This window comes from Argiope bruennichi, chromosome 4 (assembly GCF_947563725.1).
Source record: "Argiope bruennichi chromosome 4, qqArgBrue1.1, whole genome shotgun sequence".
In the NCBI taxonomy this organism is placed as follows: domain Eukaryota; kingdom Metazoa; phylum Arthropoda; class Arachnida; order Araneae; family Araneidae; genus Argiope; species Argiope bruennichi.
In genome coordinates this window covers 62,959,453-62,979,257 of record NC_079154.1, presented here as the reverse complement: position 1 = coordinate 62,979,257, position 19,805 = coordinate 62,959,453, and the positions used below count along the sequence as shown (strand labels likewise).

General features: G+C 24.4%; 1 protein-coding gene across 1 annotated transcript; it reads right to left on the bottom strand.

The window, feature by feature from the left end:
* Positions 1 to 90: 90 nt before the first annotated feature.
* On the bottom strand, positions 91 to 16,648 carry LOC129966319 (zinc finger protein 227-like). The gene is made up of 6 exons (XM_056080739.1): positions 16,642 to 16,648; positions 15,772 to 16,068; positions 12,089 to 12,391; positions 9,138 to 9,471; positions 6,910 to 6,926; positions 91 to 464 (listed from the first exon to the last, which is right to left on the bottom strand). The coding sequence occupies exons 1-6, from the start codon at positions 16,646 to 16,648 to the stop codon at positions 91 to 93; spliced, it is 1,332 nt and encodes a 443-aa protein (XP_055936714.1).
* Between the last annotated feature and the right edge of the window lie 3,157 nt (positions 16,649 to 19,805).

Below are 19,805 nucleotides of genomic sequence, written 5' to 3'. Positions count from 1 at the left end.
AAATATTTATTAAATTCCAATGCACTTAAACATTGTTATATAAAAAATACTTATTTATTCCATCCATAAGTATAGAGAAAAAATTGTTAGCTACTTTTCCAAATGTGAAACCATATGACTTTTTAAGCCATCCTTTCGTTTAAATCCTTTTCCACATAGTTGACATTTATGAGGTCTTTCATCGGAATGTCTTGTAATGTGATTATTCAGAGTTGCTCTATGAGCAAAGCCTTTCCCACAGAACCTGCACTTAAAAGGTCGTTCTCCTGTGTGAGTCCTCATATGACTATCTAAACTAGATTTATGTCGGAAATCTTTGCCACATAATCCACAAATATATAAATGTTCTCTTTTTGACAAAATATGACATTTCAAGTTATCTGTATTTGGTGATGATCGGTCAAAAGAGGAAACTTCAGGCTGTTCATAGCTCTCTGTTTCATGCAAAAAATTATTTCCTGCACCTGCAATGAAACAGAGCAATATTAGTTATAAATAGTAAAATGGCACATTAAATCTTAGAATTATGACAATAAAAAGAGAACATTGTAATAGAATCGCAATACTGCAATTTATAGGAATTAAAAATCACAATGAAACATTAAGTTACTCTTTTCGGATTTCATTAATGAAAAATTTAAAATCTACACTCGCTAAAATAATATAGAGATAATGAGAAAGAGATATAATGACTCAATTTACCTTACAATGTCTTATGAAATTGCAAGGCATTATTATTGTATATTTATTTCAGAAAAAAAATTTAATTAATTAGGTTGAATTGTGATTTAACCTTATTATTTATTATTTATTTATTCTCTCAGGTCTTGCATGAGATTGCATTTTTAAAAAACTCAACTCAATGTTCTAAACCTTAAGATGAACAATTGCCCCGAGTTTGTTTTTTTTTAATTTAACCAAAATTCATTCAAATCCAATTCTTGTACTCATAGTGTTACAAGATAATTTACCAATTTGATCCAAAATTAGTTTTGAATATATACTTACCATGTATAATATAATTAAATAAAGGTCATACATAAAACTACAAATTTCCACTATTATGTGAATATTAATACTTATTTACACTGAAATTACTGCAAGTTTCTCTTTATTTTTGCCTAAACAATTATATAGCAATTTCAGTTAACATAACAAATGGTAGTACATATTAGAAATTAAACCTAATATACTGCACAAATGTTTGTGCAATCAAAAAAAAAAGAAAAATTAAATAAAAAAAATTATCTCATATATTTGCTTAAATAAAAATTTAAAAAATCAGCTTTACAGTAACAAAAAACAAAACAAAAAAACTGAACATAGTGATTTCCAAAGCTCAATTAGAATAGGAATTTTATGTTTCTTTCTTGTTTATAGTATAGCATTAAAAATATTTTTAAAAACTATATTCTTAACAAAAGGAAGGAAGAAAAAAAAAACTATAAAGACAATGAAGATGACAGATCAAAACAATAATTAAAAAGCAATAAAAAAGTTAAATCAACAAAATGAAAAGCAGATAATTAAGATTATCATAATTAGCATTTCGTAAACATTAGATTTTGAATAAGCTTCTACAGCAACCTTTTTGTTTTATGTAACATATTTTTCAGAAGAATATTTCATTATAAAATAAAGAAAGTAAAGACACAAAAATTCTTTGTATAAAAATAGTTTATAAAAATAATGAAATCATCTATAAAATTTTGATTTTTTTTTTTTCGTTAACTAAGCAATTTTTAAAAAGCAGCAAGATAATCATTGTTGAATAATTCAAAGTAAGCTAAAATTTTATAGTCAATATGATATTTAATTTTTTTTAACTAGTATCATAAAACCAATAAAATTTTTGTCATTTATTCAATAATAAGAATCTGCTGAAAAAGGTTTCAGTCATTATAACAATTTAAAAAAGTAATTAAATGAAATTCTGATTTTGATATTATAAAAATAGTAAAAACAAAAACAAAAATATTTAGAATACATATTGCACAATCGTAAGGATGTATTAGATGCTAATAATAAATAAATAACAGATAAAGAAGACATGTTACAGAAATATTTTTATGCAACTGCAAATATTTATTTGAAAAAAAGATTTTAAAAATAATAGAACTTTGCCAAGTAGTAGTTTACAAATAAAAAAAAATTATGAAATAGCTATTTAAAATCAATAAAAAAAAGGACATTAACTTCCCGAATATATCATGAAAGAAGAAACAAAAGCAAAATTCGAACAGCAACAAGCCAAACATAATTAGAATATATAATAATTTTTATTAACATAATTCAAAACATTCAAAGCTCTGTTTAAAATGAAGAGATTAAAAAGTTGATTTTAACACATGCATAAGATAAATTTATTATATGACAATTCTACATGTTCAAATTCACTGGAATGTACAGTTCAAATGACTTAAAGATTTAAAAAAAAAATGACAAGGGAAAAGATAATGATACTTTTTAAATTGAAAGAGGGGAGAATATAAAGCATTACAACAATGAATTTACATCAGAACAAAGGATAGTCAATGGATTTTGAAATGAAAATTAAAACATTGATTGTTGGAGAATGATATAATGATTCTGAACTATTGTCATTCAATTTTTTTTATCTAAACTTATAAAAATATAATGCACTTATCGTCATTTTTTAAAATAACAACAATGCCGAATACAGCAATATAATATTACTAGTCTTTTCTCTTTCTCTCAAATACAAGATACATATAACAAACATTTACAAACATGAAATGAATATTTTAGGAAAAAATAGCATTCTGTTAAAGAACACATTCTCTTTCTTGATAAGTGGAAGAATTTATGGAAACATTTCTAAAGAGAAATAGTCACTTTTTTGAATTTATAACCATGGTATAAAATATTACAAGCAGTTAACACATATTACATTAAGTCAAATTATAGCTACATGAGATTTTAAAGCTAATAAAGTATTTAAAAAGATAATTTTATTTCAATAAACCCGAAAAAAGTTGCTGGTATTGTTTCATATGCACATATTCCTCACCTCCCTCCCCCCCACACAAAAAATACATTTAGGAAAATTTAACAATATAGGATTAATAGAAAAATTTTAATATTTCACTGTCAAACATTCCAATTAAATACTGGTGATGACAGTTATCTATTTCTTAGCATTGAACTAAAAATGAAGGTGAATCTCAAATGCATTTTCCCAAACACTTTTTTAACTTTTTAAAATTAAGAGTCCTCATATTTCAGTAACTGCATTTGTTTAATTACAATGGGACAAAATAAATAAAATAATTGTTACAGTTTATATTTTTTTCTATTATTTTTGTTCTTTTTTCTATTATTTTTGTTATTATTGTTATTTTCTCATAAAGTTTCTTGCAGGTCCTAAATGAATCCAATTAAGGAAAACATAACTAAATTTATATAATTTTAAGGTTAAACTACATAAAATTCAGTTATCTTGAAAAAAATTTCAATCAAAAACTTGTGTTTAGAAAATTCTACAAATAAAGTATATGTAGTAGGTAAAAAGTATGTCATAGATATAAAGTTTAACAAGCCAACAACATCAAAGAAAACGGAAAAAACAGTTTTGACACTGAATGAATTTCACAAAAATATTAAAGACAAAAATAATTATTTATCTGCATGAAAGTTAAATTTAAATACTACAGGAAAAAAAATTCAAAATAAACTGAAATATATTTCAAATGCTAGAAAAACACAAAAATCTACAAAGTAAATGAAGTAAGTGCAAAACTATAAAATTCTAAAACATAAAATATTTTTTTCTAAGATTTAAAAATGTAGATAAGTTCTCTCTTCATATCTTACTTCAATTTCATAGGATAAAAAAAAAAGTAATTCAACCTTATAATAAAAAAATAAATTTTAAAATATATTTTAAATATTAACTTTCTATGCACATAAAAAATTGCAACAAAAAATATTTTTTCCATCCATAAATATAGAGAAAAAATTTTTTAACTATTTACACAAATGGGAAATTATATGACTTTTTAAGCCATCCTTTCGTTTAAATCCTTTTCCACATAGTTGACATTTATGAGGTCTTTCATTGGAATGTCTTGTCATGTGATTATTCAGAGTTGCTCTATGAGTAAAGCCTTTCCCACAGAACCTGTACTTAAAAGGTCGTTCTCCTTTGTGAGTCCTCATATGACTATCTAAATTAGATTTCTGCCGGCAGTCTTTACCACATAACCCACAAATATATAAATGTTTCCTTCTTTTTGACAAAATATGACATTTCAAGTTTGTATTTGTTGATGGCTGATCAAAACAGGAAACTTCAGGCTGTTTATAGATCTCTGTTTCATGCAAAAAAATTATTTCCTGCAACTGTAATGAAACAAAGCAATATTAGTTATAAATAGTGAAATGGCACATTAAATTTTAGAAGTATGACACTAAAATGCACACTTAATATAATCACAATATTGCAATAGATAGGAATTAAAAAACACAAAGAAACTTTTAAGTCACACTTTTTTAATTTCATCCAAGAGAAATTTCAAATCTACAGTCGCTAAAATAATACAGATATAATGATTTATGTTAAAATAATATAGATATGATGAAAAAAAGATATAATGATAAAAATTTTATATAAACAATATAATTTTTTTTGTTAAAATAGGAAGGAATTATTATTCCATATTTATATCAGAAAAAAAAATTAAGATTTATAAAGCTGAATTGTGATTTAACCATTATTCATTTATTTATTCTGGAAAAAGACATACCTCAGATAATGTGTGAATTTGCACTTTTAATAAACTCAACTCAATGTTCTAAACCTTAAGATAACTTGTTGCCCTGAGTTTTGCAATAAACATCACGAAGGTTAATTCAAATCCAATTCTTGTACTCATAGTGTTACAAGATAATTTACCAATTTGATCCAAAATTAGTTTAGAATATAAACTTACTATATATAATATAATTAAATAAAAATCATTCATAAAACTGCAAATTTCCACTATTATGTGAATATTAATACTCATTTATACTGAAAATAATGCAAGTTTCTATTTATTTTTACCTAAACAATTATATAGCAATTTCAATTAATAACAAATGGTAGTACATATTAGAAATTAAACCTTATAAACTACACAAATGCTCGTGCAATTAAGAAAAGAAAACTGATATTAAAGAAAAATATTATCTCAGATATTTGCATAAGTAAAAAAAAAAATCAGCTTTAAGATTACAAAAAAATTATTACAAAACTAAACATAGTGATTTCCAAAATTTAATTGGGCTAGGAATTTTGTTTCTTCCTTGTTTATAGTATAGCATTAAAAATATTTTTAAAAACAGCATTAACAACAATAGAAAGGAATAAAAAAGAATCATAAAGACAATGAAATTTACAGATCAAAACAGTTATTAAAAAACAATAAAAAAGTTAAATTAGCAAAATGAAAGGCACAGAATTAAAATGATTGTCAAAATTAGCACTTCGTATATATTAGATTTTGAGTAAGCTTCTACAGCAACTTTTTTTTCATGTAATATATTTTTCAGAAGAATCCTTCTTCAATATAAAATAAAGAAACAAAAGACAATGAAATTATTTGTATAAAAATAGTTAATAAATATAATGAAATCATCTATGAAATTCTGATTTTTTTTTTTTTTTTCCTTTTGTTTTTGTTAAGTAAGCAATTTTTTAAAAGCATCAAGATAATCACTGCTAAATAATTCAAAGTAAGTTAAAATTTTATAGTCAATATAATATTTAATTTTTTTAACAAGTATAAAACCAATCAAATTTTTATGTCATTCATTCAATAATGAGAATCCACTGAAAAAGGTTTCAGTCATCATAATAATGATTAAAAATTATTAAATGAAATTCTGATTTTATATTATAAAAATTGTAAAAGCAAAAACAAAAAGGTTTAGAATACATATTGCACAATCATACGGATGTGTTAGATACTTGAGCCATTTACATAAATTTTCATACAGAAAAAAAAAAAATTCTTCTTTACAAAAAGAAAGTGTTAAACATAATTTGTGTGTGTCTGTGTGTGTGTGTGTGCGTGCGTGTGCGTTCTCTGGCAATAGATACGTGCTTCTTTAACATTTAATTTTGAATGCTGTCGAATGATAGCAATACAAGAAGTTAATGCTAAACAAAAATAATATCACATTATTTACAGTAGATACAATAAAACAGTTTTTGCAAACCAAAAATGATTCAAATGATAATGAAAAATTTTTGTCTAATATTTTTTTTTAAGTAAGTAGTATTTGCAGTTTTAAAATGAATTATCATATAAAATAAGATAAAAAAAATTATTATAATTACAATTATTAATCCAGAGGCCTCTTAAAATAATGAAATGCATGTGATATCATCTGATGTATTACATAATTTTAAAAGAAAAATTACATATACTACTTTTTTAAATGCATGATCATATGACGTTTAAAAGAATTTTTCCATTTAAATGTTTTTCCACAGATGTCACATTTATAGGGTGTCTTTTTGGAATGTGTCAACATATGAGAATTCACAGTTGTTTGCTGAGAAAATTCCTTCTTACACAAAGAACAACTAAAAGAACAATCTCCAGTGTGCATTAAAATACAGTTCTTCATATGGTCACAAATGGCGATAAATAATTTCAGACTTTGCGTGCATAATATCGAGAATTCTCAGCCTCACATAGAGTAATATTTAGAACCTGTAAGAAAGCAAGGAAATATTTAAAATAAAAATAAAAAAGATTTCAGGTCAGAAAAAAATAGGAATAAAAAATATTTATAATCAAAAACATTATTTTCAGAAATTTTTAATGACAATATTGTCAAATGCAGATTAAATATAATGTAAAAGTTTCAATAAGTTTCCAAATGGTAATAATATCTTACCTTTTGTTAATATTTTGCTATAACAAATAGAAGAAAAATCATATAAATTTTACCACAAAAAAAAAGAATTTCAACCAGAGATAGTTTTAATACATTAAAAATTATTTTTACAGAAAATTTTTACTTCCTCATTGATATAAAAAAAAAATCACTTGAATTGTATTGACAAACATTCTGACTAAAAACTGCAAATGTTTTATAAAAAATGCAAGTCCTAATCTCGGATTTCTTTTACTCATAACAATATTAATATTTTTATATTTTAAAAATCAGAATAATTTTGTAGGCTACAGAATAGATTCTGATGCAAAACTGAAACCTTATTTAGGTTTGTGTGATTTAATAGCATCAAATTAGTTCACCAATGCTATGACAAATAAACCAGAACATGTGACAGGAAACTTTTTATGCAACTGCAAATATTTATTTAAAAAGGATCTTTTAAAAATAATAGAATTTTGCCAAGTAGCAGTTTACAAATAAAAAAAAATTATGAAATATCTATTTAATGTCAATAAAAAAAGACATTAACTTTCCGAATATATCATGAAAGAAGAAACATTGAACAAAATTTTAACAACAGCAAATAAAACATAATTTGAATAATATGATAATTTTTACTAACATAATTCAGTACTTTCAAAGTTTTGTTTAAAATGAAGTGAAAGTGAGGTTTTAAAAATTATAGAAGTTTGAAAGAACTTTTAACACATGCATAAAATAAATTTATTATTTGGCAATCAATAGTGCATATTCAAACTTCACATGAATAAATTGTTCAAATTACATAAAGATAAAAAAAAAAAATAATGAGGGAAAAGTTAATGACACTTTTTAAAAATAAAACAGGGGAGAATGCATTATATTACAACAATAGACAATCAATGGATTTACGTTAAAACAAAATCATGCAATTTTTTATCATGAAATTATCATGCATTTTTTTTTTTTTTTTTTGTATTTCAACTTATAAAATATAATGTATTCATCATCAATTTTTTTAAATAACAATAATCTGAAGAGAGCAATCTAATATTATTGGTCTTTTCTCTTTCTCTCAAATACAAAAGTTGTATGACAAACATTTACAAATATTAAATGAATATTTTAGGAAAAATAACATTCTGTTAAAAAAATACGTTCTACTTCTTGATAAGTAGAAGAATTTATGGAAAAATTCCTAAAGACAAATAGTCACCTTTTCGAATTTATAACCATGGTATAAAATATTACAAGCAGTTAACACATATTACATTAAGTCAAATTATAGCTACATGAGATTTTAAAGCTAATAAAATATTTAAAAAGATAATTTTATTTCAATAAACCCCCAAAAAGTTGCTGGTATTGTTTCATATGCCCATACTCCTCACCTCCCCCCCCCACAAAAAAAATACATTTAGAAACATTTAAAAATATAAGAACCACAGGAAATTTATATATTTCACTGTCGAAAATTCCAATTAATTACTGGTGATGACAGTTATCTATTTCTTAGTATTGAGCTAAAAATGAAGGTGAATCCCAAAAGCATTTTTCAACTTTTTAAAACTAAGAGTCTGCATATTTCAATAACTGCATTTGTTTACTGACTGATTATGGAAAACATAACAAAATTTATATAATTTTAAGGTTAAACTACATAAAATTCAGTTACCTTGAAAAAAATTTCAATCAAAAATTTGTGTTTAGAAAATTCTACAAATGAAGCATATGCAGTAGGTAAAAAGTATGTCATAGGTATAAAGTTTAACAAGTCAACAAAATCAAAGAAAACTGAAAAAACAGTTTTCACAGTGAAAGAATTTCACGAAAATATGAAAGATAAAAATAATTATTTATCTGCATGAAAGTTAAATTTAATTACTACAGAAAAAATTTCAAAACAAAATGAAATATATTACAAATGCTGGAAAAACACAAAAATTTACAATGCAATCGAAGTAAGTGCAAAACTATAAAATTCTAAAACAAAATATTTTTTTCTAAGATTTCAAAAACGTAGATAAGTTCTCTCTTCATGTCTTACTTCAATTTCATAGGATAAAAAAAAGTAATTCAAACTTATAATAAAAAAAATAAATTTTAAAATATATTTTAAAAATTAACTTTTGATACACATAAAAAAGTATAACAAAATAGTATTTATTTAATTCTTCCATAAATATAGAGAAAAAATTTTTAACTATTTTCGCAAATGTGATACCAAATGACTATTTAATTCAAACTTTCGTTTAAATCCTTTTCCACAAAGCTTGCATATATGAGGTCTTTCATCGGAGTGCCTTGTCAGGTGATAGTTCAGAGTTGATTTCTGAGCAAAGCCTTTCCCACAGAACTTGCACTTAAAAGGTCGTTCTCCAGTGTGAATCCTCATATGATTATCTAAATTAGATTTCTGTTGGAAGTCTTTGCCACATAATCCACAAATATATAAACGGTTCCTTCTTTTTGATGAAATATGACATTTCAAGTTATGTGTATTTGGTGATGACTGGTCAAAAGAGGAAACTTCAGATCGTTCACAGCTCACTGTTTCATGCAAAAAATTATTTCCTGCAACTAGAATGAAACATAGCAATATTAGTCATAAATAGTGTGTTAAACACCACAATAAATCTGAGAAGTATGACACTAAAATGCACATTGTAATGAAATCAAAATATTGCAATAAATAGGAGTTAAAAATAACAATGAAACATTAAGTCACCCTTTGTTAATTTCTTCCATGAAAAATTAAAAATCTACACTCATTAAAATAATACAGATATAATGATTAATGTTAAAATAATATAGATATAATGAAAAAGGGATATAATGACTCAATTTACAGTACAATGTTTAATTAAATTGCAAGAAATTATTATTGCATATTTATTTCAGAAAAAAAAAAATAAAGATTTACAGGCTGAATTGTGATTTAGCCTTTATTTATTTATTTATTCAGAAAAAAATACAGATCAGGTCATGTATAAGATTGCATTTTTAATAACTCAATTCAATGTTCTAAACTTTAAGATCACCAGTTGCCCTGAGTTTTGCAATAAACTTAACCAAAGTTAATTCAAAACCAATTATTGCACTCCGAGTGTTACAAGATTAATTACTAATTTGATCCAAAATTAGTTTAGAATATAAACTTACCATTTATAGTATAATTAAAGAAAGGTCATTCATAAAACTGCAAATTTCCACTATTATGTTAATATTAATACTTATTTACACTGAAATTAATGCAAGTTTCTATTTGTTTTTGCCTAAACAATTATATAGCTATTCCAATAAAGATTTAAAAAAAATGGTAGAACATATTAGAAATTAAAATTAATAAACTCACTAATGCTTGTGCAATTAAAAAAGAAAAAATGAAATTAAAGAAAAAATTATCTTAGATATTTGCATAACTGAAAAAACAAAATCAGCTTTAAGATTACAAAAAAAAAAAAAAAAAAAAAAAAAAAATTACAAAATTAAACACAGTGAATTCCAAAGTTTAATTGGTCTAGGAATTTTATGTTTCTTCATTGTTCATAGTATAGCATTAAAAATATTTTTAATAACTACTTTTGCAAGAAAAGAGATTCTTGTATAAAAATAGTTAATAAAGATAATGGAATGATCTCTGAAATACTGTTTTTTTTTTCTCCTATTGTTTTTGTTAAGTAAGCAATTTTTTAAAAGCAGCAAGAGAATGACTGTTTTTAACAAATATAATAAAACAATCAAATTTTTGTGCCGTTCATTAAACAATAAGAATTCACTGAAAAAAGTTTCAGTCATCATAACAATTTTAAAAAATAATTAAATGAAATTCTAATTTTGGTATTATAAAAATAGTAAAGACAAAAACAAAAATGTTCAGAATACATGTTGCATAACCATACAGATGTGTTAGATGTTTGTGTCATTTAAATAAATTTTCACACAGATCAACACAGAAAAAAAAAAAAGAAAAAAAAACTTCTTCAGAAAAAGAAAATGTTAAACATAATTTGAATATATATATATATATATATATATATATATATATTATTTTTAGAATGCAGTCAAATGATAGCAATATAAAATGTCAATGCTAAAGAAAATGAAAAAAAAAAAAAAAAAACAATTAAAAGAATATTATATTATCTATAGTAGGTGAAGTAAAATAATTTTAGCAAACCTAAAATGATTCAAGTTTTCATGCAAAATTCTTGTCTAATATCTTTTATGAAGTATGTAGTATTTAGCTGGGAGAAACTTTATTAGAAAGTAACAATACACATGAAATTACTTTCATTTAATAATGTTAAAAAAAAATTTTAAAAATATAAACTGTAAAAATTATTTTTTCTTTAACACACTGTAAGCAAACAAATGCAGCTACTGAAATATAAGGACTCTTAGTTTCAAAAAGAATTTTTTGATTAAAATTATTTTTTTCTATATTTTTTCTAAACTGAAATCTTTTCTGTTTTGATTTTAAATATTTCTTTGCTTTCTAGTGGGTTCTCAATATTATTGTACATACTTTTTGAAGCTTTCTCCCAAATTAATCAAATTATGGAAAACAATTTAGATAATTTAAAGATAAACCTAGAGAAAATTCTGATATCTTCAAAAAAAATTAGTGTTTAGAAAATTCTTTAAATGAAGCACATATAGTAGGTAAAAACATGTCATAGGTATAAAGTTTAACCAGAGAAGAAAATCAAAGAAAACGGAAAAAACAGTTTTGACAATGAAAGAATTTCACAAAAATATTAAAGAAAAAAATTATTATTTATCTCCATGAAAATTAAATTTAAATACTATAGGGAAAAAATTCGAAACAAACGGAAATATATTGCAAAATTTTAAAAAACCACTAAAAATCTATAATGTAATTAAAGTAAATGCAATATTATGAAATTATAACATATAAAAGATTTTTTTTAATTTTTCAAAAACGTAGATAAGTTCCCCTTTCATACCTTACTTCAATTTCACATGATTAAAAATACTAATTCATATTTAAATTAAATTTTAAAATATTTATGAAATATTGAATTCTGATACATATAAAAAATTATAATTTAAAAAGTATTTATTTAATTCATTCATATGTATAGAGAAAAATTTGCTAACTATAATCGCACATGTGAAACCATATGACTTTTTAAGCAATCCTTTCGTTTAAATGCTTTTCCACAAAGTTCACATTTATGAGGTCTTTCATCAGAATGCCTCGTCATGTGATAGTTCAGAGTTGCTTTCTGAGCAAAGTCTTTCCCACAGAACCTGCACCTAAAAGGTCTTTCTCCTGTGTGAGTCCTCATATGATTGTCTAAATTAGATTTCTGTCGGAAGTCTTTGCCACATAATCCACAAATATATAAATGTTCTCCTCCCTTTGACAAAATATGACATTTCAAATTATTTGCATTTGGTGATGGCTGGTCAAAAGAGGAAACTTCAGTCCATTTATAGCTTTCTGTGTCATGCAAAAAATTACTACCTGCAACTGCAATGAAACAAAGCAATATAAGTTATAAATAGAGAAATGGCACATTAAATCTTAGAATTATGACACTAAAATGCCCATTGTAATAGAATCACAATATTGCAACAAATAAGAATTAAAAATCACAATGAAACATTAAGTCACCCTTTTTTAATTCATCCATGCGAAATTTAAAATCTACACTCATTAAAATAATATAGATATAAAAACTAGTGTTAAAATAGCATAGATATAATGAAAAAGAGACATAATGACTCAATCTGCAGTAACAATGTTTTATTAAATTGCCAGAAATTATTATTCCATATTTATATCAGAAAAAAAAATTAAGATTTATAAAGCTGAATTGTGATTTAACCTTTATTCATTTATTTATTCTGGAAAAAGACATACCTCAGATAATGTGTGAATTTGCACTTTTAATAAACTCAACTCAATATTCTAAACCTTAAGATAACCTGCTGCCCTGAGTTTTGCAATAAACATCACGAAATCACGAAAGTTAGTTCAAAACCAATCATTGCACTCATAGTGTTTACAAGATAATTTACCAATTTGATACAAAATTAGTTTAGAATATAAACTTACCATACATAATATAATTAAAGAAAGATCATTCATAAAACTGCAAATTTCCACTATTATATAAATATTAATACTTATTTATACTGAAATTAATGCAAGTTTTTATTTATTTTTGCCTACACAATTATATAGCAATTCCAATAAACATAACAAATGGTAGTACATATTTGAAATTAAAACTAATAAACAAAACAAATGTTTGTGCAATTAAAAAAGGAAAATGAAATTCAAGAAAAAAAATTATTTCAGATATTTGCATAAAAAAATCAGCTTTAAGATTTAAAAAAATGGTATTATAAGATTGTGAATTCAAAAGTTTAATTGGAATAGGAATTTAATGTTTCTTCCTTATTTATAGCACAGAATTAAAAATATTTTTTAAAACTACATTTACAATAAAAGGAAGGAAGAAAAAAGAACTATAAACACAATCCATAGTAGCACACATATATTACCAAATATTGTATGATATTAAAAAAAATATTAACAACATTGTATAATCTTGTTATATATTGAAAAAATATAATATAATATTGCGCAATATTGTACAATATGGTTTCATCAGCTGTGCTACATGAGATGATCAAAGCAATAATTAAAAAGCAATAAAAAAGTTAAATCAGCAAAATGAAAGGCAGATAATTAAGGTGATTATCAAAATTAGCATTTCGTAAATATTATATTTTGAATAAACTTCTATAGAAACCTTTTTCCATGCAACATATTTATCAGACGAATCCTTCTTCAATATAAAATAAAGAAAGAAAAGATAAAGATAAATTATTAGTATAAAGATAAAAGATAATTTCTTAATCTTTTATCTGTTATAAGTATAAAAACAGTAAATTAATATAAGGAAATCATTTATGAAATTTTGATTTTTTTTTTGGTTAACTAAGCAAATTTTTAAAAGCAGCAATATAATCCCTGTTAATTAATTCAAAGTAACCCAAAATTTTATAGTCTATATAATGTTTCGAGAATTTTTTTTAACATATATGATGAAACCAATCAAATTTTTATGCCATTCTTTCAATAATAAAAACCTACCGAAAAAAGTTTCACTCGTCATAACAATTTTAAAAAATTAAATGAAATTCTGATTTTGATATTATAAAAATAGTAAAAGCAAAAACTAAAATGTTTCGAATAAATATTGCACAATCGTACAAATGTGTTAGATGCTCAAGCCATTTAAATAAATTTCACACAGAAAAAAAAAATTCTACTTTACAAGAAGAAAATGTTAAACATAAATTGTATATATATATATATATATATATATATATATATATATATAGAGAGAGAGAGAGAGAGAGAGAGAGAGATTATTTATGGAAAGGTTTCTAAAGAGTAATAATGACTTTTGGGAATTTATAACCCTGGTATAAAAGATTGTAAGCATTTAGCACATACTACATAAAGCCACATTATAGCTACATTTCATTTCAATAAACCCCCCAAAAGGTGCTGGAATTGTTTCATATCCACATACCTCGACCCTCGGGGGGGGGGGGGCACCTCGAAATGAGGACGAGATGCTTCCGGCATGGTGGTTGGATCTCGCCACCCTGGAGAGTACACTAATAGGTGGGGGATCTGACTCCCCCCATCGATGACAGGACGTACTTCCTTCGGGGAGGGTTGTACCGTGGCCGGTGGCGGCCCTTAGGACTCAACCACAGTTCCCGCCAATGGCTGTTGCGGCGGTCCGGTCATTCAGTTTTATGGTTTAAATCCGTGTGCCTTAGGGCGGGTCGGAGAGTTAGAAGGTTGACTTGACTATCCACATACCTCCTACCCCCTCCCACAAAAAAAAATACCTTCTACAACATTTAACAATATAGGATCCATACAGAAATTTAAATATTTCACTATCAAATATTCCAATTAAATATGGTGATGACAATTATCTATTTCTTAGCACTGAGCTAAAAATAAAAGCGAATCTCAAATGCATTTCCCAACAACTTTTTAAAACTAAGAGTCCTTATATTTCAGTAACTGCATTTATTTACTTACGTATCATAAAGTAAATAATAAAATTGTTATAGTTCATTTTTTTAAAGTAAGTTTATTTATATTGTTACTTTTTCATAAAGTTTCTTGCAGCTCCTAAATGAATCAAATTATGGAAAACATAACTAAATTAATTTAATTTAAAGATTAAACTACATAAAATTCAGTTATCTTTAAAAACGTTTAAATCAAAAATTTGTGTTAAGAAAATTTTTTAAATGAAGTATATGTACTAGGTAAAAAGCATGTCATAGATATAAAGTTTAACAAGTCAACAAAATCAAAGGAAATGGAAAAAATAATTTTAATAGTGAAAGAATTTCACAAAAACATTAATGACAAAAATAATTATTTATCTGCATGAAATTTAAATTTAAATACTACAGAAAAAAATTTCAAAACAAATTGAAATACATTTGAAATATTAGAAAAACACAAAAATCTACAATATAATATAAGTGCAAAATTTTAAAATTCTAAAATATTTTTTTCTAATTTATCAAAAATGTAGATAAATTCTCCCTTCATGCCTTCAATTTCACATGATTAAAAATACTAATTCAAACTCATAACTTTCTAATAACATAACTAAACTCATAACATAACTAAACATTTAACTTTCAAAATATTTATTAAATATTAAATGCTGGTGCACATAAAAAAATTAGAACAAAAAAGTATTATAGAGAAAAAAATTGTTAACTATTTTCAAAAATGCAAAACCATATGTCTTTTTAAGGAATCCTTTCGTTTAAATTCCTTTCCACAAAGTTCACATCTATGAGGTCTTTTATCAGAGTGACTCGTCATGTGATAGTTCAGAGTTGCTTTCTGAGCAAAGTCTTTTCCACAGAATCTGCACATAAAAGGTCTTTCTCCTGTGTGAGTCCTCAGATGACAATCTAAAATAGATTTCAATCGGCAGTGTTTGCCACATAATGCACAAATATATAAATGTTCTCCTCCTTTTGACAAAATATGACATTTCAAATTATCTGTATTTGCTGATGGCTGGTCAAAAGAGGAAACTTCAGTCCATTCACAGCTTTCTGTGTCATGCAACAATTTACTTCCTGCAATGCAATGAAAAAAGCAATATAAGTTATAAATAGAGAAATGGCACATTGAATCTTAGAATTATAACACTAAAATGCACATTGCTATAGAATCACAATATTGCAAAAAATAAGAATTAAAAATCAAAGAAACATTAAGTCACCCTTGTTTAATTTCATCGATGAGAAAATTAAAACCTACCCTCGCTAAAATAATATAGATATAATGATTAATGTTAAAATAATATCGATATAATGAAAAAGAGATTTAATGACTCAATTTACAGTACAATGTTTTATTAAAAATTGCAATGAATTATTATTGAATATTTATATCTGAACAAAAATTAATATCTATAAGGTTGAATTATGATTTAATCTTTATTTATTTTTTTCAGAAAAAAGATAACTATTAGCTCAAGTATGTGATTGCATTTTTAATAAACTCATGTTATAAATCTTCAGATGACCAATTGCCCTGAGTTTTGCAATAAGCTTAACCAAAGTTCATTCAAAGCCAATTCTTACACTCATAGTTTAACAAGATTTTTTACCAATTTGGTCCAAAATTAGCTTAAAATATAAACTTACCATGCATAGTATAATTAAATAAAGTTCATTCATAAAACTGAAAACTTCCACTATTATGTGAATATCTACATATTTATACTGAAATCAATCCAAATTTCTATTTATTTTTGTATAAACAATTCAATAGTACACAGTTTAAGAAGTAAATCTTTATTAAATAATCATAAAAAAAGGAAATTTATAAAAGAGGTATTCAGTAATAATATATAATACTGAAGGCACATATACTGATGCCTAAATGCAATTAATATTTGCAAATTTTTCAGTTTGAATCTTTTGGGCAAACTTATCATTAATAAGCTCTGACATCGAAAAACATCATCCTATAAGAATTTTATGATTAAAAAAATACATTTGATTCAGAAAATTCCCTGAGAAATGTTAAAAATATGATTCTTCATTTATTCCAATTTCTAGAAATAAGCAAATTATACACATAAAATTATGAGATAAAGAATTATTTTATTCTTCTAAATATTAATTAATGTTAAAGAAGAAATACATAAAAATATCACAACAAAAAATAAGAAAAAATATCCAATTCATAAGGTGCAATAAAACATAAATGTACTTAAAAAAAGATTTTTTTTTTTTTTTTTTTTTTTTGTCAAAAATTTATTTAGACATAATATTTTGAAGGACAAACAAGAAATAATGAACAATTATACAGTAGCTAATTTAATGATACATGACAAGAATTAAAATCATAAAAATAAAGATTAGAATAAGCATAAACAGCTTTTTTATATTATTAGCACACTTTTAACGGACATTAATTGGGAACAAAAAAAAAAATCATCCCTTCACAGAGGAAATTGATTAATGTCTATAAAATATTATTTTAAATGGATCTTATATCCATTTATAGTTTATAATCTACAATGGATGCAAACAATTAAACATCCATCCTGTCTTCAAATATACATTAATAAAAAAAAAATTAAAAAAAGAATTTTAAATGAAAACTTAGAAGGAAGTTACGCCATAAAATAATCAATATTTGATGATTAAGAAGCATTTATTAATTCCTTGTGGGACATAATCACTACTAAAAAAATAAATAATAGATAATAATGATACAATATTATTTCTGTTTATTGCGAGCTAATTTTTTGTTTAAATCAGAAAATTACGAGGTAAAATGATAATTAAAAGCTATACATAATTTGCAATGCTTATCTATGCTCACCAGAAAAGCCTAAAACAAAGTTTTCATAAAATAAAGTTTTTTTCATCACAGTGCTAGAGAATAGCATATACTTTTATCAAAATACATTATTTGCAAAAATTCAATATTTCAACAGCTTCATCAATTGCAAATTTTCCATAACAAAGAATCAAAGGATACTGAGCAATAAAATCTTGTTAAATAACATTTTCAAATAACATGATAACACATTGTAATAATCTTCTTTCAAACAACACAATACTATCATCTACTTTTGTGTTAATATATCAAAAATCGTAGTAAGATACATTACTTTTGTACATGAAACATTTCTTTCTTGCATCTTAACATAGAAATCCATCCTGTCTTCAAATATATATGAATCACTAAGTATTTTAATCAATAGTTTAAAGAAACAGTAACCAGTTTATTATATTTCAACATTTTTTTTATTAAGTGGCAATCCAAATTTATTGACTACACTGCTACAACCTTCAGACTTTGCTTTTAAACCATTTTCACAAAAATATAGCTTAAACTGAATTGTAATAAGGTACATCAGAATTCCTTAAAACAATTAAATAGAAGGTGTTACAGAATGAGTCCACAAGTGCCTTTTCAAATGTGTTTTCTGAGTAAATCTTTTACCACACATTGTGCAACAGAAAGGACGCTCTCCAGTATGTATTAAAGTGTGTTTCTTAAGATTAGTCAAAAATAATGATGAGTAATTACAATAGAGACATTTATGAAGCTTGCAGTTCCTTGTTTTCCAACCTGAAAAAAATAATTAGAATTAGAATACAGAAAAATTAACATCATAATAAAATAGAATGAATGCAATTAAATTTTTTTTTAAAAATGGGTGTTAACTATAACCAAGTAATCCTATAGGTATTCTTCCAGAATTTTCAAAAAGAAAAAAAATTAAAAATAGAAAATAAGAGAGGTTGTTCATAACTAGGAAAATATGAAAAGAAATGAAAAATAAAAATGAAAGTATCTTTAACCCAGAATTCACAATTAATTCAAGGAAGAAAAATTTATTCAAGTTAAATTAAAATTTAAATAAATGAGTAAAATGAAAAACAACAAAAAACAAAATACAAACTAGATGATGTAAACAGAATGAGCAAACATTAGATTTTTAAGTTTTTAGTGTGGTAGATATCTTTGAACTTTTCATCTCAAATGCATAAAATGTGATTCATTATTTATTTTGAAATATATATTTAAACGCAGTAAATAAATTATATATAGAAAAATTTTAAAGCCATACCTTTATGATCAGATATAAATATGGATGGATAGCAAATGACTCAAATTTCCAATTCACTTTTGATTAATTTTACTTTGCGAGTACAGGGAAAAGATTTTTAAAATGTATACATCATACTTTTAAGTTAGAAAATATTACGTATGTGAATTTGACTGCTAAAAGGGTCCTTTAAGACAAAAGCAATAATAAAATTTAAATTATAAAAGTTTCTTCCACTGTCAAAAGTCTTTTAATACAGGATCTTCAAATATCGTTTCCAGTGATTTTCAGATTAGGAAAATTTCTTTTCAACATTAATCTCGTAAAGAAACATCATAGAAACATTCACAAAAGACCCAAATTCGACAGAAGATATTCATATGCATCTTCTAACAGCCATCTGGTTGATAAAATTTTTTATTTTACTGGGAAAAAGTATCACAGATAAAAATTCTTCGGAAATTATCAATGGATAATTAAACTTAAAATGCTCTACGTAATTAATTACATAAAAAGAAAGATTTATTTTGCATCAAATTATAAAAAACTTACAAACCAGTTAAGTATTGCTATACAACTTTTATAAATGAACACACATGTGTTGTTTTAAATGCTCCATATGTTTAAATCCCTTTCCACAAATGTTACATTTGTAGGGACGTTCAGTAGAATGTTTGCACATGTGCCTCTTTAGATGTGAATTTTGACAAAAATCTTGGCCACACACAGAACAAATAT

Coding starts and splice junctions, on each gene's coding strand:
- LOC129966319 (XM_056080739.1), bottom strand. Junction 12,392..15,771: donor TGATAAAAGACCTCATAGAT/GTGAACTTTGTG, acceptor GTTTCATTGCAG/TTGCAGGTAGTAATTTTTTG. Junction 9,472..12,088: donor TGATGAAAGACCTCATAAAT/GTGAACTTTGTG, acceptor GTTTCATTCTAG/TTGCAGGAAATAATTTTTTG.